General features: G+C 44.4%; 1 protein-coding gene across 1 annotated transcript in view; it reads right to left on the minus strand.

Moving 5' to 3' along the window:
* Window positions 1-25,545, minus strand: part of LOC110497543 (EMILIN-1-A) — an 81,724-nt gene that overhangs the window by 17,364 nt on the left and 38,815 nt on the right. The window contains exon 2 of the mRNA XM_036954478.2: window positions 1,933-2,055. Within this exon, the coding sequence (XP_036810373.1) occupies window positions 1,933-2,055 (123 nt within the window). The remainder of the gene's footprint in view (window positions 1-1,932; window positions 2,056-25,545) is intronic.

Consider the following 25,545-nt stretch of genomic DNA (forward strand, 5'->3'; position numbering starts at 1 on the left):
GCGATAATATTGAAATGGAAGGAGTATCAGACCACTGCAAATCTACCAAGACCTGGCCGTCCCTCTAAACTTTCAGCTCATACAAGGAGAAGACTAATCAGAGATGCAGCCAAGAGGCCCATGATCACTCTGGATGAACTGCAGAGATCTACAGCTGAGGTGGGAGACTCTGTCCATAGGACAACAATCAGTCGTATATTGCACAAATCTGGCCTTTATGGAAGAGTGGCAAGAAGAAAGCCATTTCTTAAAGATATCCATAAAAAGTGTTGTTTAAAGTTTGCCACAAGCCACCTGGGAGACACACCAAACGTGTGGAAGAAGGTGCTCTGGTCAGATGAAACCAAAATGGAACTTTTTGGCAACAATGCAAAACGTTATGTTTTATGTGTTATGTAAAAGCAACACAGCTGAACACACCATCCCCACTGTCAAACATGGTGGTGGCAGCATCATGGTTTGGGCCTGCTTTTCTTCAGCAGGGACAGGGAAGATGGTTAAAATTGATGGGAAGATGGATGGAGCCAAATTTCAGTCTCTCGATGTGCAAAACTGATAGAGACATACCCCAAGCGACTTACAGCTGTAATCGCAGCAAAAGGTGGCGCTACAAAGTATTAACTTAAGGGGGCTGAATAATTTTGCACGCCCAATTTTTCAGTTTTTGATTTGTTAAAAAAGTTTGAAATATCCAATAAATGTCGTTCCACTTCATGATTGTGTCCCACTTGTTGTTGATTCTTCACAAAAAAATACAGTTTTATATCTTTATGTTTGAAGCCTGAAATGTGGCAAAAGGTTGCAAAGTTCAAGGGGGCCGAATACTTTCGCAAGGCACTGTACTTAATTACTGTATGAACAAACTTAATACCCACGTCAAGTGGCCCAATATTTACATGAACCTAATTCAAACTCAAGCTGACCACCACCCTTAGTTTTCGTTGGTCAGATAACCGTAGTTCATAGGAGACCCCTCCCCTCTCTGATGGATGAGAATACTCCACTGTATGCAAATCTGTATGCAAATTCCTGAATTAACTCCTCAGGCTGTAGCAAATGTACTGTATGTTGCAATGGAGAGTAGAAGCCAAACTCCAAAATTAGATCCTAAAGCATTGTTAAACAATTAGAAAAGATAAACAAACACACATGCACACACGCTCCACACACATGCGCTCGACACACACACACACACTGATTTCTAAATTTTGCTTGGACCACGTTCAGAAGAAACTGCTTTTTATTTTCCTCTTTAAACTGAGAAGGAAATAAATGTTTCACAATTGGGCGTGAAAAGGCATATATTGTTTCCTTTCCTGTATATGTGCTGTATGGTTCAGGCTCATACACAGTCATCTGTTACCCAGCTGTGGGGGAGCGTCAGAGAGAGAGACAGAGGCTCTGGCAGTAGTAGGCCTTCAATCAACAGGACTCAGCTTGTACAGCCACGGCATTGTCCATCACACAAATGTCAATTACAGTATGACAGCCTACCACTGACATGCCTAGAATCATTCAAGAGAATGATAGAGAAAGACAGGAGAGAAGGGAGATGAAGACAAAAAGAGAGAGAGGGATGCTGTATAGTATGGGCTTCAGATTAGTCAAAGAGTTCCTGATTTCCCAGAAATATTGGTTAAGTTTTGCGAGTCGTCACGTCTGTCTTTCCAATCTTTTCACTCCATAAGCAGCGTGTGTGAGTGTGTGTGTTGGCAGACATTAGGGGCATTAGGTCCAAAAGGTCCTTCTTACACAATTCCCCTCAGCCTTGGCATTCTTTCATCACAATATCCTCTGTCTGTCTACAGTAGATGGGCAAAGACTGATTCATGCAGTGGGTGTCTGGGTATACATGTTCAAATGAAATGTGTACGAGTAAGTATACGGCACCAGGTGGTAGTGCGTGTGTTTGTGTGTTAGGAGCATACTCACGTCACCATGCGAGAGCACTGTGTGCCCCAGGAGCAGGGGTGATAGTCAGGCTTGACGTAGGTCTCCACTCCATCCTCCACCACACAGGTCACTGTCTTTGTCACCACATACGCACACCAGTTTCTACAGGGCGAGAGAAGGAGAAGGTTAGTTTGAGATTGATTCATGCACATACTGTACGCACATAGGCTTAGAGATCAGAGACTGCATACAAATCAAGGGAATACACTAAGTATTCAAAGCTGAGATGAGAAATTAGTGAAAGAGAGGGAGTGTACAGTTTAATCATGTATAAGTTAGGTACCGGTAAGTGATTCATTGCTGGGAATACTCCAGTATCTCCAGTATGAGTAAGTATCATGGTCTTGTCATGCGTAGGAACAAAAATATATGGTGAGGCAAATACAGTAGTGCACATTTGACTACGATCTCAAGTATTGGTTCCTCTAACAACAAATCAGGACTCCAACAGAGAGCTTGCCTCTTCTGTCTTAACTAACATGCAGTAGGGTGCTTAGTAGAATTACAGCTAAGTGCAGTAAAAATTGCACTAGATTTGACCAGTTTCCATAGGAAATAGAGTGCCATTTGGGACTCAACCAGAGGGAGACAGCACTGAGCTGACTGCACAGGGAGTGGCAGTAAGATTTAGGGCAGCTGGTCTGTCACTTTTTCCATAGCCCCAGGGCCACTGTTGATTTAGGGCTGGTCTTTTCTGCAGCCGCTATGGCCTGGTAACAGATTAGGTTCTGCAGAGAAAGGAGCTGTGTAGCCAGTGTGTAGTCACTGTGCTGTAGTTGGGGTCCCCTGCAGAGCAAACCAACTCTCTCTGTGGTCACACTGTCAGCAGCTGGACTCTGGACGCTCAGTCACATGAATCTGGCAGAGTTTAACACAGAACACTGCATGGGATGTAAACACTGGGATAGAACAGTAGACTTGCAGGCATTAAAAAGTTGTGCTCTGCTATTGGTTGTACATCATGATGCTTTATCATATCCTAGTGCTAGTTGGTTACAAAAAACTGTACCACTGTACTGTAGAAGAATGGTACAGAGCACTGAGACCGACCACTGGCAGAGAACAGTAGGAATAAACTAGGAACTGTTCCGAACAAAACACAAATGCTCAGGCATTCAATGATGGTACTGGGCCACTTCTAACCATTCCATTTCTTAATGTGGAACAGATAGACCAAACAGCAGGTTGGCGTTTATTGTAATGAGTCTTTTCCTGGAGGCAGAACTGAGCAATTTCCACTTAGATAGTCTAGCTGCAAAGTCAAAATGAGCTATATTGTTAAAATTTATGAAATGTCCTTTTTGGTCTTAATCTAAGGTTAGGGTTAGGCATTAGGGTTAGCATTGTGGTTAAGGTTAGGGTTAAGTTTAAAATCAGATTTTATGACTTCGTGGCTGTGCCAGCTAGTGACCCCTCTGCAGAGCTGCCTCCAGAACCAGATTCATGACAAAAAATGCTAACCTGCGACCAGTGTGACACTAGAACACCCGACCAAATTCAGACCATTAACTCCCTCCTGGAAAAACAGGTTTGGTTTTAGTCTGCCAGGCAAGATCAACAAACAGACCACACTGTGGGGGAGAGGAGAGGAAAGGGGAGGAGATGATCAGCTGTCTGACTGTCACTGGCCTGACACAGTGATCCTCCATCAGACTATTGGCTGTGGTCTGTCTGCCACTGAGGCTTTACATTCTGGATTCATCATCATTGCATCACTTTTCAAACGCTTGGATTTAAGACACATGGGAAAGACACAGTATCATGCAATACATTTCTTAGCATACCAAACTAACCAGGCCAGGCATTTGTATTACTCATATTCTCAAGCTTGAGCTTACTACTTCTAGTGCCAGTGAGAAGCCCTGTTTCTCCCCACATCTGACATCTGTCCTGTGTTTGAGCAGATAAGCCAGTGTGCAGCTTTATAGGGACAAACACAGAGGGTTCTAACTAGCCTAACCATCCGGCATGGCTCTTGATTGAGATTTCTTCGAGCAGCAACATTCCTCCATGATGCGCTTTTGGCACTGGGACAAAGGCTTTGGTGTGTCTATGTTGCAACCCTCATTTGGAAATGATAACACATGGCAATAATGTAATCTCTTCCCAAAACAGTCCCTTCCTCTCTTTCTCTCCCCTGCTTCTCTTTCTCAGTACGGCATGCTCTCACTCCCCAGATAGCAAAAAATATCCTCCCACTTGCTGTTTGCTGCCTTCCTTACACCCAAGGCTATAAATTCCTACCGCCAGGGGGCGAATGGACTTTGCCGTTCAAGATGTGATTTCCATCTCTGGCGGGTAGCCCCTACTCAGAGGACTGCTAGAAACCCTTGGCAGGCCACTTTTGCGTCTCTAGCATTTTGCCTGCACTCAGAGGACAGCTATCAGGCCAAGGTAAGCCATCTAGCCATGAGCTAATTTGAAAGACAATAGCAAGGAATGTTTCTTGTCTCAAATTGGGCCTGACACCTTCCAGCTAACCACAGCCAGCCAGAGGCTGCAAGCTGTTTTTGTTGTTTCTATAAATACCTTACATTTGTTGTGATTTGAATTTTATTAGATTTGCCAATTTAAAAACACAATACAGCCACAGATGTGGGCATAATGCATTTACAATAATTGAGGATGAAACACAAAAGTGATACACCTAATAATTGACAGTTTAAGTAGATCAATTATTATGATAAGTGTACAATATTAATTTTGGATCCTTCAAAAATACAACTTTTACATTACCTTGCAGTTTACCTATAAAATGGGTTGATGGTGAAGTAGACGTACTCTGTATTCATATCACAAAATATATAAATAAGCTCTCCGCAATGAATTTCAATAGAAAAATAGACAAGATCCTGCAACCATGGAGAGGTAAATACCTGTCTATTTATGGGAAAATTGCCCTGATTAACTCCTTAGTCATATCTCAGTTTACTCACTTACTTATGGCGCTGCCTACTCCTGATTCGTTTTTCAAATGATATGAGAATTTTTTTTTTTTGCTCTATCTGGGATGCTAAACCAGACAAAATAAAACGTGCCTATCTATATAATGAATATGAATTGGGTGGGTTGAGATAATTAAATATAAAAGCAATAAACCTCTCTCTAAAAGGTTCACTCATTCAAAAGTTTTATTTGAACCCTAAATGGTTCTCAAGTAGATTACTAAGAAAAGCTCATCCATTGTTTAAAAATGGCCTCTTTGCCTTTGTGCTGATTGCCATGTCTCATTTCTGATTAATTGCAAATGATACTTTTTTCAAAATATCTTTCTTTTTCAAACAAGCATTGCAGAGCTGACTACAATTTCAATTTCATCCCCCTGAAAAGATAGAACAAATATTACAACAAATATTATGGCTGAACTCAAATGTGCTGGTTGATAAAATACCTGTATTTATGGAAAATATGTTTGATAAGGGTATTTTGTTCTTAAATGATATTGTAAATTGGAATGGTTGAGTTATGTCCTTCATGGAGTTATCAGAATTGTACGGAAAGGTTTGATCAATCCAAGAGTACAACCAACTGATTACAACATTACCCCAACAATGGAGGAGGCGTTTGTCAGCGGGAGGAGGTATGGAACTGGTCTGTCTGCCCAATATAAAGGATCAAAACTGTCGGAGGAATGAAAATATCATAAATAGGAAAGCATACCAGTTTCATTTGAGGACCAGGACTTTGACAACTGTGCCATATAGATTGCAAACTAGTTGTGAAGAGATTTTTTATGTACTGATTCCATGGTACAGGGTGTATGAGTTGATATATAAAACAAAGCAAGATTCAAGACTTTGTGCTTTTAAACTAAAAGTATTATATAGAATTCTTGCCACCAACAAAATGTTAAATATTTGGGGCATAAAATCATCGAAGCTCTGCAGATTTTATTGTGAGGATACAGAATCAATAGACCATTTATTTTGGTATTGCCTTCAGGTAGCCTGTTTCTGGTCTCAGGTTCAGGAATGGCTGAAAATGCATAGCATTGATCTAAAATTGACCCAAGAAATAGTACTGTTAGGAGATCTGGAGAGACTGGGTCAGTCAATTACTAATACTCTTAGTAAAAGTATTCATCTTCAAATCGCAATCTGTGGATTCTATTCGATTAGATAGATTGAAATTGTACGTTAAACATCACAGCATAGTTGAAAGATATGTGTTGCGTAGAAATCCGAAGTGGGTGGCCAGCAGAGATAGATGGGATGGGCTGAGGGAAGCTGAGGGTTGGGATGTGGAATTGGAGACAAGTGGGAGTGGAGTTGCTGTGTGAGTGATAGAATGATGGTCAAAGTCCCCCAAAAAGTCCAAATATAACATAAGAAAAAGTACATTTGAATGACACTAAGTGGCAGTATTTTTACAACTAATGCCGGTTTGCCTGAGGCTGATGCCGTGCAGGTGTTTGTACACATGCATATACACACACTCTCATTCAAATAAACACATAAAAGAACACACACATGTAATAGTGCCAGACATGCACACAAACATATACAAATGGCATTGCTGTTATGATTTTAGTTGTCCTTGATGTACTTTGTTTTAAATTTATTATAATTATTTTATTTTTTTGCATTGTTGTTTGCTGTTTTCTTCCGTCTTTTCCTTTTTTCTCTTTAGTTCTCTCGGTTGTTGGTGCATTGGGGGATTCTTGGGGGTGGGGAATGGAATTGATTGTATTTTTCATTTTTCTTCCTGTGGGAGGGGTCTCGAATGGTTGAGGGACAGCTATTGGGGAACTGTGGGAGAATCTTGGAGGGTTCGGGTTCACGTTTTTTGGCCTGGTGGTAGATCGGTCAACATGCCCTTGAGCAGGGCAATGACTCTGGATGCTTCTGTGTGTCACCTTGAATGGGAGTCTGTTGGAGGACTGGTATGATGTAGTTATTGAGCGGCTTCACTGCAAGTATATTGCATGTTTTGAATATTCAATAAATAAAAAAGGAAAAAAAAGAACACCTGCTCTTTCCATTACATAGACTGACCATGTGAATACAGGTAAAAGCTATGATCCATTATTGATGTCACATGTTAAATTAACTTCAATCGGTGGAGATGAAGGGGAGGGGAAAGGTTAAAGAAGGATTTTTAAGCCTTGCAACAATTGAGACATAGGTTGTGTATGTGTCATTCAGAGGGTGAATGGGCAAGACAAAATACTTAAGTGCCTTTGAACGGCGTATGGTGGTAGGTGCCAGGCGCACCAGTTTGTGTCAAGAACGGTAACGCTGCTGGGTTTATCACGCTCAACAGTTTCACATATTTTTCTAGAATGGTCCACCACCCAACTGCGGGAAGCATTTGAGTCAACATGTGCCAGCATTCCTGTGGAACACGTTCTACACCTTGTAGAGTCTGTGCCCCGGCAAATTGAGACTGTTCTGAGGGCAAAAGTGGGTGCAACTCAATATTAGGAAGGTGTTCCTAATGTTGGATATACTCAGTGTAGATAGATGGAGCACCAACAGAAAGAGTGAGACCTACAACGAGACAAAGGTGCCAAGTTTGGGCCCAATCATGAAGGTAGCTAAGAACATAGCTGTTACCAACTTGAATGTAAATACTTCAATTGCCAGAAGATACCGACCCTACCGTTAAAATGTTTCCACTGAGCTGCACTGGGGTCGGAACGCAACCATGGTTACATTAAGACACTGTGGCGCCGACAAGAGATATGGGTCGGAAAACGTACACACTACCGTTCAAAAATTTGGGGTCACTTAGAAATTTCATTGTTTTTGAAAATTAAAATAACATAACATTGATCAGAAATACCGTTTAGAAATTGTTAATGTTGTAAATGACTATTGTAGCTGGGAGTGACTGATTTTTTAATTGGAATATCTACATAGGAGTACAGAGGCCAATTATCAGCAACCATCACTCCTGTGTTCCAATGTCATGTTGTATTAGCTAATCCAAGTTAATAATTTTAAAAGGCTAATTGATCATTAGAAAACCCCTTTGCAACTATGTTAGCACAGCTGAAAACAGTTGTTCTGATTAAAGAAGCAATACAACTTATTTTAGACTAGTTGAATATCTGGAGCATCAGCATTTGTGCGTTAGATTACAGGCTCAAAATGGCCAGAAACAAAGAACTTTCTTCTGAAACTCGTCAGTCTATTCTTGTTCTGAGAAATGAAGACTATTCCATGCAAGAAATTTCCAAGAAACTGAAGATCTCGTACAATGCTGTGTACTACTCCCTTCACAAAACAACGCAAACTGGCTCTAACCAGAATTGAAAGAGGAGTGGGAGGCCCCGGTGCACAACTGAGCAAGAGGACAAGTACATTAGAGTGTCTAGTTTGAGAAACAGGTGCCTCACAAGTCCTCAACTGGCAGCTTCATTAAATAGTATCCGCAAAACACTAGTCTCAACGTCAACAGTGAAGAGGCAACTCCAGGATGCTGGCCTTCTAGGCAGATTTCCTCTGTCCACTGACTGTGTTCTTTTGCCCATCTTAATCTTTTATTTTTATTGGCCAGTCTGAAATATGGCTTTTTCTTTGCAACTCTGCCTGGAGGAGTCGCCTCTTCACTGTTGACGTTGAGACTGGTGTTTTGCGGGTACTATTTAATGAAGCTGGCAGTTGAGGACTTGTGAGGCGTCTGTTTCTCATGTCGAACATATCTGGAGAGACTTGAAAATAGCTGTGCAGCAACGCTCCCCATCCAACCTGACAGAGCTTGAGAGGATCTGCAGAGAAGAATGGGAGAAACTCCCCGAATACAGGTGTGCCAAGCTTGTAGTTTTCTCATACCCAAGAAGACTCGAGGCTGTAATCGCTGACAAAGGTGCATCAACAAAGTATTGAGTAAAGGGTCTAAATACCTGTTTTTGCGTTGTCATTATGGGGTATTGTCTGTAGATTAATGAGTAAAAAAAAACAATTTACTAAATTTTAGAATAAGGCTGTAACGTAACAAAATGTGGAAAAAGTCAAGGGGTCTGAATACTTTCCGAATGCACTATGTAATGGGAAATTGATATACCCTAACAATCAAACGCCAACAATTCACACAATTAAGTTTTGAAACAATGAAAGTGCAGAAATTGGCTGGAGAGAGCTCAGTTTGGAGAGAGAAGTGCATTGTGCATCTGGGCACATGGTCAATCCGACATCTACATTGGCCATGCAGCATTTACGGTGATACAGCCTCTGAAAAGTCAGGGTATTCATAATTCTTACACTTCGCAGAGCAGTGCAGAGCTTTTGTCAAGGAAGTGAGTTTGTGTTTTCTACAGGATGTACCACCCCCACCTACCATCAATTAATCATGTCAATGCGGAGCTACACAGAGCCCTCCGCATTGTTACAAAATTTGGGAGGCGCATGGTGAAGCAGTACAGATCTCGATTTGGCCTCTGGAGACACTGCAATTGCGTCACACCCTCCATATGGAGCCTCTGACCACATTTTTCAGATTAAGCATGAATTGGCTTTTAGTCTAGGCCTCCGCAATGGATTAGTTCATTGAGATGGGCGCAAATATATAAATACATATATACAGTGGGGCAAAAAAGTATTTAGTCAGCCACCAATTGTGCAAGTTCTCCCACTTAAAAAGATGAGAGAGGTCTGTAATTTTCATCATAGGTACACTTCAACTATGACAGACAAAATGAGAAAAAAAATCCAGAAAATCACATTGTAGGATTTTTAATGATTTTATTTGCAAATTATGGTGGAAAATAAGTATTTGGTCAATAACAAAAGTTTATCTCAATACTTTGTTATATACCCTTTGTTGGCAATGACAGAGGTCAAACGTTTTCTGTAAGTCTTCACAAGGTTTTCACATACTGTTGCTGGTATTTTGGCCCATTCCTCCATGCAGATCTCCTCTAGAGCAGTGATGTTTTGGGGCTGTTGCTGGGCAACAAAGACTTTCAACTCCCTCCAAAGATTGTCTATGGGGTTGAGATCTGGAGACTGGCTAGGCCACTCCAGGACCTTGAAACGCTTCTTGTGAAGCCACTTCTTCGTTGCCCGGGCGATGTGTTTGGGATCATTGTCATGCTGAAAGACCCAGCCACGTTTCATCTTCAATGCCCTTGCTGATGGAAAGAGGTTTTCACTCAAAATCTCACGATACATGGCCCCATTCATTCTTTCCTTTACACGGATCAGTCGTCCTGGTCCCTTTGCAGAAAAACAGCCCCAAAGCATGATGTTTCCACCCCCATGCTTCACAGTGGGTATGGTGTTCTTTGGATGCAACTCAGCATTCTTTGTCCTCCAAACACGACGAGTTGAGTTTTTACCAAAAAGCTCTATTTTGGTTTCATCTGACCATATGACATTCTCCCAATCTTCTTCTGGATCATCCAAATGCTCTCTAACAAACATCAGACGGGCCTAGACATGTACTGGCTTATGCAGGGGGACACGTCTGGCACTGCAGAATTTTAGTCCCTGGCGGCGTAGTGTGTTACTGATGGTAGGCTTTGTTACTTTGGTCCCAGCTCTCTGCAGGTCATTCACTAGGTCCCCCCGTGTGGTTCTGGGATTTTTGCTCAACCGCTCTTGTGATCATTTTGACCCCACGGGGTGAGATCTTGCGTGGAGCCCCAGATTGAGGGAGATTATCAGTGGTCTTCCATTTCCTAATAATTGCTCCCACAGTTGATTTCTTCAAACCAAACTGCTTAGCTATTGCAGATTCTGTCTTCCCAGCCTGGTGCAGGTCTACAATTTTGTTTCTGGTGTCATTTGACAGCTCTTTGGTCTTGGCCATAGTGGAGTTTGGAGTGTAACTGTTTGAGGTTGTGGACAGATGTCTTTTATACTGATAACAAGTTCAAACAGGTGCCATTAATACAGGTAACGAGTGGAGGACAGAGGAGCCTCTTAAAGAAGAAGTTACAGGTCTGTGAGAGCCAGAAATCTTGCTTGTTTGTAGGTGACAAAATACTTATTTTCCACCATAATTTGCAAATAAATTCATTAAAAATCCTACAATGTGATTTTCTGGATTTTTTTCTCTCATTTTGTCTGTCAGAGTTGAAGTGAACCTATGATGAAAATTACAGGCCTCTCTCATCTTTTTAAGTGGGAGAACTTGCACAATTGGTGGCTGACTAAATACTTTTTTGCCCCACTGTACATACATAAGGTTTGAAGGTAAGACCCAGGTGCAGACAGTGTCGACGTAACAAAAGTTTATTAAATCGAACAAGTGCAGGCAAAGGTATGGCAAAGGTATAGGACAGAAGACAGGCTCAGTGTCAGGTCAGGCAGAGGTCGGTAATCCAGAGTAGTGGGGCAAAGGTACAGGACGGCAGGCAGGCTCAGAGCAGGGGATAAGGCCTGTTTCAATGACTTGAAGACCATTCTTCACAGTAAGTTTTGATATTATTAAATGTGTTACTTTTAAGTAATTTAAAAAAACTTGTTGTGTGAGACATTGTGCAATTGAACTGTAACTCGATGTACTTTCTTTGTGTATAGGAACCATTTGGAATAACCCTGCAACCCGAGAGGCCACTGAGGCAGTCCAGATTCAGGTCACCCTTTATCTGAAAGGGTTCTTCGATTGAGAAGGTGGCGCACAGGGGAGAAGGATCCGCTGCAATGAGGGTTAACATCAAGTCTCAGACCACCTATCTCAACGCCAGCCCTACCCCCAAGCCACAAGACTGATCTAGCAGCTGAACCCTGAGCTAACTACTGCACCCTACCACAGACATACCATTTATTCACATTCTGTACACACTTAAATCACTTTAGTCTACCGGAACAGTGCAATAGTTATGTCACCTAAGTGCACTATGTAGAAATACAGTACTTTCATTATAATTCCATGCTGCTAGTGCACTGTAGCTATTCCATACTATATGAATATACACTATAAGTCTTTAAAGATACACTAAACAAAAATATAAACGCAACATGTAAAGTGTTGGTCCCATGTTTCATAAGTTGAAATAAAATATGCCAGAAATTGTCCATAAGCACAAAAAGTGTATTTCTCTCAAATTTTGTTACATCCCTGTAAGTGAGCATTTCTCTTTTGCCAAGATAATCCATCTATCCATCCATCCATCCATCCACCTGACAGTTGTGGCATAGTAAAGAAGCTGAATAAACAACTTGACCATTACACAGGTGCACCTTGTGCTGGGGACAATAAAAGGCCACTCTAAAATGTGTAGTTTTGTCACAACACAATGCCACAGATGTCTCAAGTTTTGAGGGAGCGTGCAATTGGCATGTTGACTGCAGGAATGTCCACCAAGGATGTTGCCAGAGAATGTAATGTTAATTTCTCTACCATAAGCCACCTCCAATGTCATTTTAGAGAATTTGTCAGTATGTCCAACTAGCATCAGAACCACAGACCATGTGTATGGTGTCATGTGGTAGAGCGTTTTGCTGATGTCAACGTTGTGAACAGAGTGCTCCAAGCTACGGACAAAAAACACAATTGCATTTTATCAATGGCAATTTGAATGTACAGAGATACCGTGATGAGATTCTGAGGCCCATTGTCGTGTCATTTATACGCCGCCATCACCTCATGTCATGCCCCGTGTCGCAAGGATCTGTACACAATTCCTGGAAGCTGAAAATGTCCCATTTCTTCTATGGCCTGCATACTCATCAGACATGTCACCTATTGAGCATGTTTGAGATGCTCTGGAGCGAAGTGTACGCCATTGAAGAGGAGTGGGACAACATTCCACAGGTCACAATCAACAGCCTGATCAACTCTATGCGAAGGAGATGAAGCAAATGGTCGTCACTCCAGATAATCAGGCAGGCAATTTCAACGCTGTGCGTTACAGGGAAGACATCCTCCTCCCTCATGTGTTCTGCCATGGCCAGCGAAGAGCCCGGATCTCAATCTCATTGAGCACGTCAGGGACCTGTTGGGTGAGGGCTAGGGACCCAGAAATGTCAGAGAACTTGCAGGTGTCTTGGTGGAAGAGTGGGGTAACATCTCACAAAAAGAATGCACTGCAGTACTTAATGCAGCTGGTGGCTACACCAGATACTGACTGTTATTTTGATTTTGATCCTCCCCCCTTTTTTCAGGGACACATTATTCAATTTCTGTTAGTCACATGTCTGTGGAACGTGTTCAGTTTATGTCTCAGTTGTTGAATCTTGTTATGTTCATACAAATATTTACACGTTAAGTTTGCTGAAAATAAACGCATTTGACAGTGAGAGGACCTTTCTTTATTTGCTGAGTTTATCTATAAATATATAAAAAATAAATGGCAAAAGGGAGTAGGCACACCACTGGCTTGTCGATGAAAAAGCGTCTTGAAACCAACTGGCATTTGTAGTGTCGTCGGTTGGGAGAAGGGCGATTGGGCTGTGTGAGGAAAATGGCATGTGAACGGCAGGAGCACGGCTGCTACTTGACAAAGTGGCCTATTGCGGGTACCCTGTGAATGAGGAAATGGGCAAAAAAGCTGTCACATAGCGCTCAACCTCTCTGGAGGGAGACCGGCCTCTCCTTGTGCTCATTGCTAACTGGGTCAGACCACTAAATTGCGTGCTGTTTGGCAGTGTGCTGACTCAGTGTCACAACAACCACATGAAAAAATACTACAATTTCTGTAAGGGATAATCAACGAGGGGCTATGCGGAGAGTACCTAACCTTCCACGGAGTTGCATCATTTTCCAGAGAACGCTTAGAGCCCTGAGTTGATTATCCTTTTTATACCATGGCTATAACTTAATAGTTTTGCTGCAAGAAATGTGTTCATTTGCAGGTAGAAATGTGTTCAACATTCATTGAAGTAGCTAGCAAGTTTACTAGATAGCTACAGTAGTTGCCTTGGTAACCACTTGCTAGTTTAGCTAACCAAACCAAAGTAGTCCAAGCTTGCTTTAATGAAAATCGATTTCAACAATGCCAATAATGTTTTCAATTCGACTTCAATTCAACATTTAAGAATGAACTGTAGCCATTGAATTCTACCGTGCTGATTTACCATGCATCATAGGGAAGTAATTCATGCTCTAGAATGCCTTTAAAGCCAATCAGAATTAAGAATTCTAAAATGACATGGTATAATTATGCAATTAGGCCGAGGTGGTGTGGCATATGGACAATATACCACGGTTAATGGCTGTTCTTATGCACGATGCAAAGCAGCCATATACCACAAACCCCAGAGGTGTCCTATTGCCATTTATAAACTGGTTACCAACGTAATTAGAGCAATAAATATTTTGTCATACACGTGGTATACAGTCTGATATACCACGGCTGTCAGCCAATCAGCATTCACTGCTCGATTCACCCAGTTTATAATATACACTGAGTATATGTAGCAGACATGAGTCGGTCATGTGGTGAAGTAACCCTGCCTGCGAACTTCAAAACCCGTGTTTGCCCTCAACCAAAAAGTGAACACTCGAAATGTCTAAGATGTTGTTTGCTCCCATAGGAAACATGTTACATATACCAAACACTAGGAACACCTTTCTAATATTGAGTTGCACCCCCACTTTCGCCCAGAACTGCCTTAACTCGTCAGGGCATAGACTCTACAACAGGTATCATCAAATAGAATCAGCCACAGGCCGATTTTTTGGGGAGCAGATGGTCGGTGGGGCAGAACATAATTACAAATAATTTGTAGATGACAAATTGACCTCAATAAGCCCAAACAGATACAGTATGTTTGACTAAAACATAATAATATTAAACCTTGCTTACATTTGTATACGATCACTTTTCTCTCTATTGTGGGTGGGAATACTTGGAACCATTTCTTAAACAAAATCACTTGGAGCTGATTTCCCGGTGTTTTTAGTCTTTTATGTCCTTTAAAAAAAAGAATTAAACATGTTTTTGCTCTGAAAAATTGGGGGCCAAATTAAACCAGCCAAATTTGAGCCGTGGGACACCAGTTGGATAACCCTGTTCTACAAGGTGTCAAATTGTAGTTCGTAACATATCATGCTGTCATGCCCTGACCACAGAAAGCTGTTTATTTTCTATGTTGGTTGGGGCGTGACAGTGTCTAGGGTGAGTCATCTAGGTGAATTGTATTTCTATGGTGGCCTGATATGGTTCCCAATCAGAGGCAGCTGTTTATTGTTGTCTCTGATTGGGGATCATATTTAGGTAGCCATTTTCCCCATTGTGTTTGTGGGATCTTGTCTACAGATAGTTGCCTGTGTGCACACCAGTAGCGGCATGTTTCGGTTGTGCTTGATTGTTTTTGTTTGGTGAGTTTCGATTTATTAAAATATATGGAACTCTACGCGCGCAGCGCCTTGGTCTAATCATTACGACGAGCGTGACACATACGAAATAGATGGATATCCACAAATTAATACATACCGTACCAAATGTAACATATCTTACTAATTTCAGTGTCCCGGATTTTCCTTTATTATGTTACGTCAACCCCTGAGTCTAGGTTGATCAACTAACTACAGTAGTGTAAAGTATTGAAGTAAAAATACTTTAAAGTACTACTTAAGTAGTTTTTTTGTGGTACCTGTACTTTATTATTTATATTATAAAAGTACTTGTTAGATTTTGAATGCTTAGCAGGACAGGAAAATGGTCCAATTCGTTCACCATCCCTACTGCCTAAATTATGTCTGAGTGTTGGAGTGTCCCCCTGGCTTTCGATAATAAAATAAAAAACTGAAATGTGCCATCTGGTTTGCTTAATATAAGGAATTAGAAATTATTTAAATGTTTTACTTTTGATAATTAAGTATACTTTCAACCAAATACTGTTGGACTTTTACTCAAGTATTATTTTACTTGGTGACTTTCACTTTTACTTGAGTCATTTTCTATTTAGGTATCTTTACTTTTACTCAAGTATGACAATTGGTTCCTTTTTACACCACTGACTAACTACTAATCTTCTAGTCTAAGCCTAAAGGTTGGTTTTCGGGTGAGGCTTAGAGCTGTGTGGTCTGCTACAGTATGTGTGGTCTGCAGTTGCAGCCAGCCATGTTATATGGTCCAGGTCTGTTTTCAAACCCCCCACATTTCCTATCTTTATGACCCAGAATCACTTCCACAGAGGCACAGCCTCAAGGCCAGGGCGGTGGCCTTACATCAGCAACGACCTTTGACCTATTTCCTCTGTCCCACAGCTGCAGACCACGCAAGGGAGTCCCATGACAAAGCCATGTCACGTTCCTACAACGCACACACGCAAACACAGCAAACACAGATGGTCCCAGAGTACACCCCAATTAACTGAGAGGAGGTTTCTCATTAATCATAAAGGGTTTGGCTACATGTTTACTGTTTTGGCACCCTCAAAACAGTCTCTCTCTGTCCAATCAATACATGACACAAGAGGTCTCCATCCGCTTCCACCATAACCACTCCCAGTAACTGCCTGCATCCCCCTCCCTTGGCATTCTCCCATACAGTATGACAAGAGATGGGAGAAAACCCATGTTGCTGTCGCCCTAAGATGATGATGATGATGATGATGATGTGAGGGGCCTCCACCCCAATCAGTTAATCCAGCAGACATTGTAAACAGGCACCTCACCCAGACCCTATTGGTTTACGTCACCAACATTCACCACCATGCAGTCTCAGCCTCCCAGGGGACCAGGATCTCATCAATCTAAGTGCATCCTGTGAAGTCTGAACATAAAGTATAACCACACGGCCCACCCTCCTGGGCCCAATGGGGAGTAGTGTGTTTGTTTGTATGTGTGTGCGTTTGGTTTTACTATCTTTGTAGGGTATAGAAGTACTCATAGTAAAACAAGGAACATTTTGAAAAATGGGGACATTTTGCCAGTTCCCACAATAAAAAATGCTATTTTAGGCTTAGCGGTTAGGTTTAGGGTTAGTGTGTGTGTGTGTTAGGTTTTACTATCCTTGTAGGGAACAGAAGTACTCAGTAAAACAAGGAACATTTTGACAAGTGGGGACATTTTGCCAGTTCCCAAAATAAAAAAAGCTATTTTAGGCTTAGAATTAAGTTATTTTTAAAAAAATTTTTACTTGGCAACTCAGTTAAGAACAAATTCTTATTTTCAAAGAACAGTGGGTTAACTGCCAGTTCAGGGACAGAATGACAGATTCATACCTTGTCAGCTCAGGGATTTGAACTTGCAACCTTTCGGTTACTAGTCCAAAGCTCTAATCACTAGGCTACCCTGCCGCCCCAATTTTAACATTCCTTGGGAAGACTCATTCCTCCCGACCCCTCCTGTCTCAGCCTCTAGTATTTATGATGCAATAGTTTGTGTCGGGAGGCTAGGGTCAGTCTGTCATATCTGGAGTATTTCTCCTGTCTTATTCGGTGTCTAAGTATGCTCTCTCTAATTCTCTCTCTCTTTTTCTCTATCTTTCTTTCTTTCTCTCTCCCAGAGGACCTGAGCCCTAGGACCATGCCCCATGTCCACCTGGTTGGGCTGTTGCCCCAGTTTCAACTGTTCTGCCTGCGGCTATGGAACCCTGACCTGTACACTGGACATGCTACCTGTCCCAGACCTGCTGTTTTCAACTCTCTAGAGACAGCAGGAGGTAGAGATACACTGAATGATCGGCTATGAAAAGCCAACTGACATTTACTCCTGAGGTGCTGACCTGTTGCACCCACTACAACCACTGTGATTATTATTTGACCCTGCTGATCATCTAACATTTTAACATCTTGGCCATGATCTATTATAATCTACACCCGGCACAGCCAGAATAGGACTGGCCACCCCTCAGTCTGGTTCCTCTCTAGGTTTCATCTTAGGTTCCGGTTTCTATACCTGCATTGCTTGCTGTTTGGGGTTTCTGTACAGCACTTTGTGACATCAGCTGATGTAAGAAGGGCTTTATAAATACATTTGATTGATTGATTGACTTGAGGGACAGTATTGGGTGAGTTTTGCAACGCATGTCCCACCCCTGTGTCTACATCACATATTTTCCGATATCACTTCTGGCATAAACACGGAAGAGATAGACGTGCTGCTACTTCGCTGCTATTGCAATTCTACTTGCTATTCTACTTGCAAGCGTCCTTTTTTGTGCTTTTATTTCAATATTTGCTACACGCAATTATGTCTCTGTCAAGTTTTGAGGAGCGTCTATGCAAGGAGGTGAAACGATTCGATAACCTCTACAATCCTTAGATGCAGTTGTATTCGGACAAGAACACAAAAGATGGAGGGAGACATCACAACATTTCAACACTGATACCGATGTCAAAGAAAAATAGAGAACGATCAGGTTTGTTCACAATCTGAAAAAAGTAAAGAAGATGAGGAGTGGGGCTGCTGCCGATTGTCTGACAACTGGGTAGGCTTCGTGTTAACGTGAAACATCGTCAGTGTTACGACTTCCGCTGAAGTCGGTCCCTCTCCTTGTTCGGGCGGCGTTCGGCGGTCGACGTGACCGGCCTTCTAGCCATCGCCGATCCACTTTTAGTTTTCCATTTGTTTTGTCTTTGTTTTACACACCTGGTTTCAATCCCCCAATTACTTGTTCATTATTTAACGCTCTGTTCCACCATGAGTGTTTGTTTGTATGTATTACGGTCTGTTATTGTGGGCTAGTTTATTGTGTTGTATGTTTGAATTCTTGAATAAAGTACTTTCATTACTCATATCTGCTGTCCTGCGCCTGACTTCCACACCAGCTACACACAGACCGCTTACAGAATCACTGACCCGAAGAAGGGTGTCAGCAGGAGCAGACGCCCTCCCGGTTGCAGTGGAGGAGCGCGTTCAGCAGCATGCGACCATGTTGCAACGTCTGGGCACCGCCATGGATCGCGTGCTGCAGACGATGGATCATATGGAGATAGAAGGAGATTTCCCAGCGCCTCCACCAGCCCCACTACAGCAGGTCCCACTGTTCACCCCTCCTTCACCCGGTCCCAGCGGGATTCGACTCGCGCTCCCGAGGGAGTATGATGGGATGGCTGCCGGATGCCATGAGTTTCTACTACAGCTGGAGTTCTACCTGGCGACCGTCCATCCTGCCCTCGTCTCCCACCTCTCAGGCAAAGCCCTGGAGTGGGCCAACGCCGTATGGTGTGAAGGAGACGCGGTGTTGGCCCAGAGTTCACGCAGAGTTCACCCTGAACGTCTGTTCCACCTGCGGCAGGGGACGAGGAGCGCGCAAGATTTCGCCTTGGACTTCCGGACCCTGGCCACCAGTGCGGGATGGAACGACAGGGCCCTGATCGATCACTGCTGGTGCAGTCTGAGCAAGGATGTCCGTCGGGAGTTGGCCTGCCGAGACACCACCCTCACATTGGACCAGCTGGTGGACCATTCCCTGCAGCATCTGTGGCTGCAGAGGGCACACTGCTGGTCGGTGCTGGGGGGGTTCCTCAGGGAGTCGAGGCAGCAGGCAGGGCACAATCGGCACCAGGCTCACCCAGAGCCCCCTGTTGCTCACATGTATGTGTTTATTTCATTTCCTGAGTTTTCTCCGCATTCCCAGCATAAGGCGCTAGTAGATTCAGGCACAGCTGGGAATTCTATTGACCGTTCATTTGCCCATAGTTTAGGGATCACCCTTGTTCCTGTGGATATGCCCTTCCCTGTGCACACCCTAGATAGTCGACCATTAGGGTCAGGGCTGATTAGGGAGGCCACCGCTCCACTAGACATGGTTACACAGGAGGGTCACAAGGAGAGAATCAGTCCCTTCCTTATTGATTCTCCTGCATTTCCCGTGGTGCTGGGCCTACCCTGGTTGGCCTGTCATTACCCCACTATTTGGTGGCAACAGAGGGCTCTCAAAGCGGTGGTCACGAGAATGCTCAGGGAGGTGTGTGGGGTTTCCATCGGTGCGACTACGGTGGAAAGTCCAGACCAGGTCTCCACCGTGCGCATCCCCTCAGAAAATGCCGATTTGGCTCTCGCCTGTAAAAAGAGGGCGACTAAATTACCACCTCATCGATGGGGGGATTGTGCGATAAATCTCCTGGTAGACGCAGCACTTCCCAGGAGTCACGTGTATCCTCTGTCACAGGAGGATATGCTGGCTATGGAAACATATGTCTCCGAATCCCTGGGGCAGGTATACATTCGGCCCTCCACTTCACCTGCCTCCTCGAGTTTGTTTTTTGGGAAGAAGAAGGATGGGGGTCTGCGCCTGTGTATTGACTATCGAGGTATCAATCAGATCACTGTGAGGTACAGAAATCTGCTGCCTCTCATTGCCAGTGCAATCGAGTCAATGCACGGGCACGCTTCTTCACAAAATTGGATCTCAGGAGAGCTTACAACCTGGTGCGTATCCAGGATGGGGACGAGTGGAAGACGGCATTTAGTACCACCTCAGGGCACTATGAGTACCTCGTCATGCCGTATGGGTTGATGAATGCTCCATCAGTCTTCCAGGTCTTTGTTGATGAGATTTTCCAGGCAGGGTGTAGTGTTGAAAATCAACGACATTCTGATATACTCCGCTACACGCGCCGAGCATGTGTCCCTGATGCGCAGGGTACTTGGTCGACTGTTGGAGCATGACCTGTACGTCAAGGCTGAAAAATGTCTGTTCTTCCAACAGTCCGTCTCCTTCCTAGGGCACCGCATTTCCACGTCAGGGGTGGAGATGGAGAGTGATCGCATTTCAGCCGTGCGTAATTGGCCGACTCCCACCACGGTAAAGGAAGTGCAGCGGTTTCTAGGGTTCGCCAACTACTACCGGAGGTTTATCCGGGGTTTTGGTCAGGTAGCAGCTCCCATTACCTCACTGCTGAAGGGGGGACCGGTGCAGCTGCAGTGGTCGGCTGAGGCGGACAGGGCTTTTGGTCACCTGAAGGCTCTGTTTACCTCGGCTCCCGTGCTGGCTCATCCGGATCCCTCTTTGGCGTTCATAGTGGAGGTGGACAGGCTCCTCCGAGGCTGCGATAGGAGCCATGCTCTCTCAGCGCTCGGCATGCCACTGAATTTCCGCCCCTGTGCTTTCTTTTCGAAGAAGCTCAGCCCGGCGGAGCGAAACTATGATGTGGGGGACGGGGAGCTGTTGGCTGTTGTCAAGGCGCTGAAGGTGTGGAGACATTGGCTTGAGGGGGCTAAACACCCTTTTCTCATCTGGACTGACCACCGCAATCTGGAGTACATCTGGACGGCGAGGTAACTGAACCCTCGCCAAGCAAGGTGGGCCATGTTCTTTACCCATTTTGTTTTCACTCCGTCCTACAGACCAGGTTCCCAGAACGCTAGGGCAGACGCACTGTCCCGGATGTATGACACAGAGGAGCGGACCATGGATCACACTCCCATAGTTCCGGCCTCTTGCCTGGTGGCACCGGTGGTGTGGGAGCTGGACGCGGACATCGAGCGGGTGTTACACACAGAGCCCACTTCCCCCCCGTGTCCAGCTGTCCACGACCGTTTGATCTATTGGGCCCACATGTCACTCTCCTCTGGTCATCTTGGCATCGGGCGGACGGTGCATTGCCTTAGTGGGAAGTACTGGTGGTCCACCTTGGCCAAGGATGTGAGGGTTTATGTTTCCTACTGCTCGGTGTGCGCCCAGTGCAAGGCTCCCAGGCACCTGCCCAGAGGGAAGTTACAACCCCTACCTGTTCCACAACGGCCATGGTCGCACCTGTCGGTGGACTTCCTGACAGATCTTCCTCCCTCACAGGGCAACACCAACACAATGCATTTTGTTGGTGGGCAACACCAACACCAACACAATGCCGTCTTCCTGGTCATTGTGTATCGGTTTTCTAAGTCCTGCCATCTCCTCCTTTGCCCGGTCTCCCTACAGCCCTACAGACTGCGGAGGCCCTGTTCACTCACGTCTTCCGGCACTACGGGGTGCCTGAGGATGTAGTCTCTGTCCAGGGTCTGGAGAGTGTTCATGGAACGTCTGGGGGTCTTGGTCAACCTCACCTCAGGTTTTCACCCAGAGTGTAACAGGCAGGTGGAGAGAGTAAACCAGGAAGTGGGTACGTTTCTGCGGCCAGGACCGGCCGGGGGAGTGGGCGGCGTTCATCCCCTGGGCAGAGATGGCCCAAAACTCACTCCGCCACTCCTCACTCTCTCCCTTCCAGTGCGTGTTGGGGTATCAGCCGGTTCTGGCACCTTGGCATCAGAGCCAGATGGAAGCTCCTGCGGTGTACGAATGGTTTAAGCACTCGGAGGAGACCTGGGACGCCTCCCATGTGCTCCTGCAACGGGCTGTTATGCGGCAGAAAGCGAGCGCCGACCGTCACCGCAGTGAGGCCCCGGTGTTCGCACCAGGGGACCGGGTCTGGCTTTCGACCTGCCCCTCCACCTGCCCTGCCGGAAGCTGGGTCCGAGGTATGTGGGGCCATTCAAAGTCCTGAGGAGACTGAACAAGGTATGCTACAGGTTACAGATTCCCCTAGATTACCGTATTAATCCCTCATTCCATGTGTCTCTCCTCAGGCCGGTGGTGGCTGGTCCACTCCAGGAATCTGAGGTGTGAGAGGTTCCTCCACCCCCTCTGGACATCGAGGGGGACCCGGCGTATGCTGTTCGAGCCATCCTGGACTAGAGGCGTCGGGCGAGGGGCCTTCAGTACCTTGTGGAGTGGGAGGGGTATGGTCTGGAGGAGAGATGCTGGGTGCCGGTGGAGGATGTCCTGGACCCTTCATTGCTGCAGGACTTCCACCGTCTCCACCCGGATCACCCTGCGCCTCGTCCTCCGGGTCATCCCCGAGGTCGGTGTTGGCGCGCTGCTGGAGCCGCACGTCAAGCGAGGGGGGGGGGTACTGTCACGACTTCAGCCGAAGTTGGTCCCTCTCCTCGTTTGGGCGGCGTTCGGCGGTCGACGTCACCGGCCTTCTAGCCAATCCACTTTTCATTTTCCATTTGTTTTGTCTTTGTTTTACACACCTGGTTTCAATCCCCCAATTACTTTTTCATTATTTAACCCTCTGATCCCCCATGGGTTTATGTGAGTGATTGTTTGTATGTCTGTTACTGTGGGCTAGTTTATTGTGTTGTATATATTTTGAATTCTTGAGTAAAGTACGTTCATTATTCATATCTGTTGTCCTGCGCCTGACTCTTCCACACCAGCTACACACAGGCCGCTTACAGTTAGACAGACACCAATATGTGAGAGACAGTATGTAGTCTTGTAAGGATAGGCATTTTAAAAATGTTTACTGTTCGAGTACTCGGATGTAAAAAAACACAAGGCCAACCCCTGAAAAAAAATATGTGTGCATTTATCTATATGCCAACAGTGCGCAACAATGCCTAATTTATCATAACCATTACAGATAACAAATTCTAATTATTTCTATAGAACTAACGGAAGCTTGTGTGGCCGTACAGGAGCTTGTATTGTATATTTTCTTGTCTTGTTGTTTGTAGAAATGTATAGCACCAGTGGATTTGTTCTTTATTTACAATGTAGATCTAATCTCTTCTCTTCTCTCTATTCAAATATGCAACAGGAATTACTGGTTTAATTTTTTTATAGGAAAGTAGCTCCAGGAGACTTAAATAGCTCAATTAGTTATTTATTTACAGTGTAAATGTAATCTATACTATACATTACAGCTACCATATGCACATATGCAGGATGCAACACTTGTTTATCAACAGGCAGGCAATAAGTTCTTTATTTACAGTGAATATCTAATATTTACTCTGTTACAGTTAATATGCAACTACACACAATATAATACTTTTTATGTTTCTTTCTAGAATGTGAGAACATGTTAGAGATTCCACATGAATCCTAGAGAGTTTAATCTTAGAGAGTTAAACTGAGAACTATTTTCTGTTTCTCCTCTGCATTCTTTTGTGACTCATTTCAGGAAACTAGGTGTATGTCACGTGTCACTACTTCACAGGAGAGCCATTTCAACGTAAACTTTTTTGTTTATCATAATGCATTTTTGGGCAGAAATGGCTCTGGAACATGTGAACTTTCATGTGCCTTCATAATAATTATTGAATGCCATCCGTAAATACGAATAAAATTGTTTCAATTACAAGCCTAGTTGGTTTAGCCAAAGAAAAAGCCAGGAACCTTCATGCTAGCCATGACTGGCTGAGATAATGGTTGGGTTGGAAATGCAGAGAGATGAGTTTGGATTGGTCTGCCATGTAGCGCGCTTCTGTCTATAACATGAGCTGGTCAGTATGTGTAGGTAATCCTTTCTAAGAAGGCTTTTTTGAAAGATATCCTGTAGTAGAACTGCAAAGGTGTTACTCTCCACAAAATTTGCCCCCTTCTCTTTTTCCACCACATCTTTCACTAGAGCTGTCCAGAAAAACATCATCAGGAAGCCATGATGGTGTAGGTTTGGAAAAGGCCTTTCAGAACTTACTGTCAGAGAGAAAGGGACAGAGAGCGAGCGACAATGGAGGGAGGGAGGGAAGGAGGGAGGGGGAGAGAGAGAGAGAAAGAGAGAGAGAGAGAAAGAGAGAGAGAGAGAAAGAGAGAGAGAGAGAGAGAGAGAGAGGGGAGAGAGAAATACAGGAAGATCGAGAGATAATGTAAAAAGAGTGAGTGTGTGTGAAAGGAGGAGACATAGTCAAAGAGAGAGGAACAAATAGAGGTGGACAAACAACAAACAGCTTCTCATGTTAGAATGTAATAGGCTGGCAGAGTGGCTGTTGGGAGACAAGTTAATCCAAGGGAGAGTGTGCCATGGTTACACACACAGTTTAAACCTCCCAAAGGATGGATAACTTCTACCATAGAGCTGTCATAGAACAAGCTACAGTACTTCTCAGAGAGTCAAAAATAACCCCAGAATAACAGAAGCATTAAAAGTGGGCTCCTGAGAGGCGCAGCGGTCTAAGGCACTGCATCTTAGCGCTAGAGGCATCACTGCAGACCCTGGTTTGATTCCAGGCTGCATCACAACCGGCTGTGGGAGTCCCATAGGGCGGCGCACAATTGGTCCAGTGTCATCCGGGTTAGGGTTTGGACAGGGTAGGCCGTCATTGTAAATAATAATTTGTTCTTAACTGACTTGCCTAGTTAAAGTGTGGAGGTGGAACGTACAAGTGAAAGATTATGGAGGGTGTGACACTATAATAATCAATACATCAAATGCAATCAGCACCTGCAGCATAGACATGCAGAAAGTGAATAGGCACAGCCTGTTCTGTGTGGAATGGCACACACATGCACAAACACACCACACCCATTAACTCTCACACATGCCTATGCACCCACACAGCAACCCACCCTGACACAACGCACAGTCATGCCATTGTCCACAAATACACACAACTTTAGACCCCACCACACACACATCCCATTCTTCCCTCTCCTGCCAGTCACCCTGCTTCAATGCAGTGATGAGAAGCAGCTGATGTGGAGACACAGTTTTACCTCTGTCTCCCCAGACACTGACAACACTGAACACTCATCATTCCCCATTATCAATCTGACAATATATCCCTGGCATGCAGCTCCCTGGCCTCCAATTACCTCCCAATTACCCCCCATTAACCACAGTGGGCTCATATAAAACACTGCAAATGACTGTCAATAGTACAGTACATTCATACAAGGAGCTGTACAGTACAGGGATCTCAAAGCAGCACCGGATTCGCAGTTTTTTTCCCTCATCCAATTGCTCAATCAGCATGTCTCTCCGTGACCTCTGACACTATCCACTTCCTGTGTCTGCCCGGATTCTATCCTTCCTGTTC

Source organism: Oncorhynchus mykiss, chromosome 19 (assembly GCF_057628025.1).
Source record: "Oncorhynchus mykiss isolate SJ-2025 chromosome 19, ASM5762802v1, whole genome shotgun sequence".
In the NCBI taxonomy this organism is placed as follows: Eukaryota; Metazoa; Chordata; class Actinopteri; order Salmoniformes; family Salmonidae; genus Oncorhynchus; species Oncorhynchus mykiss.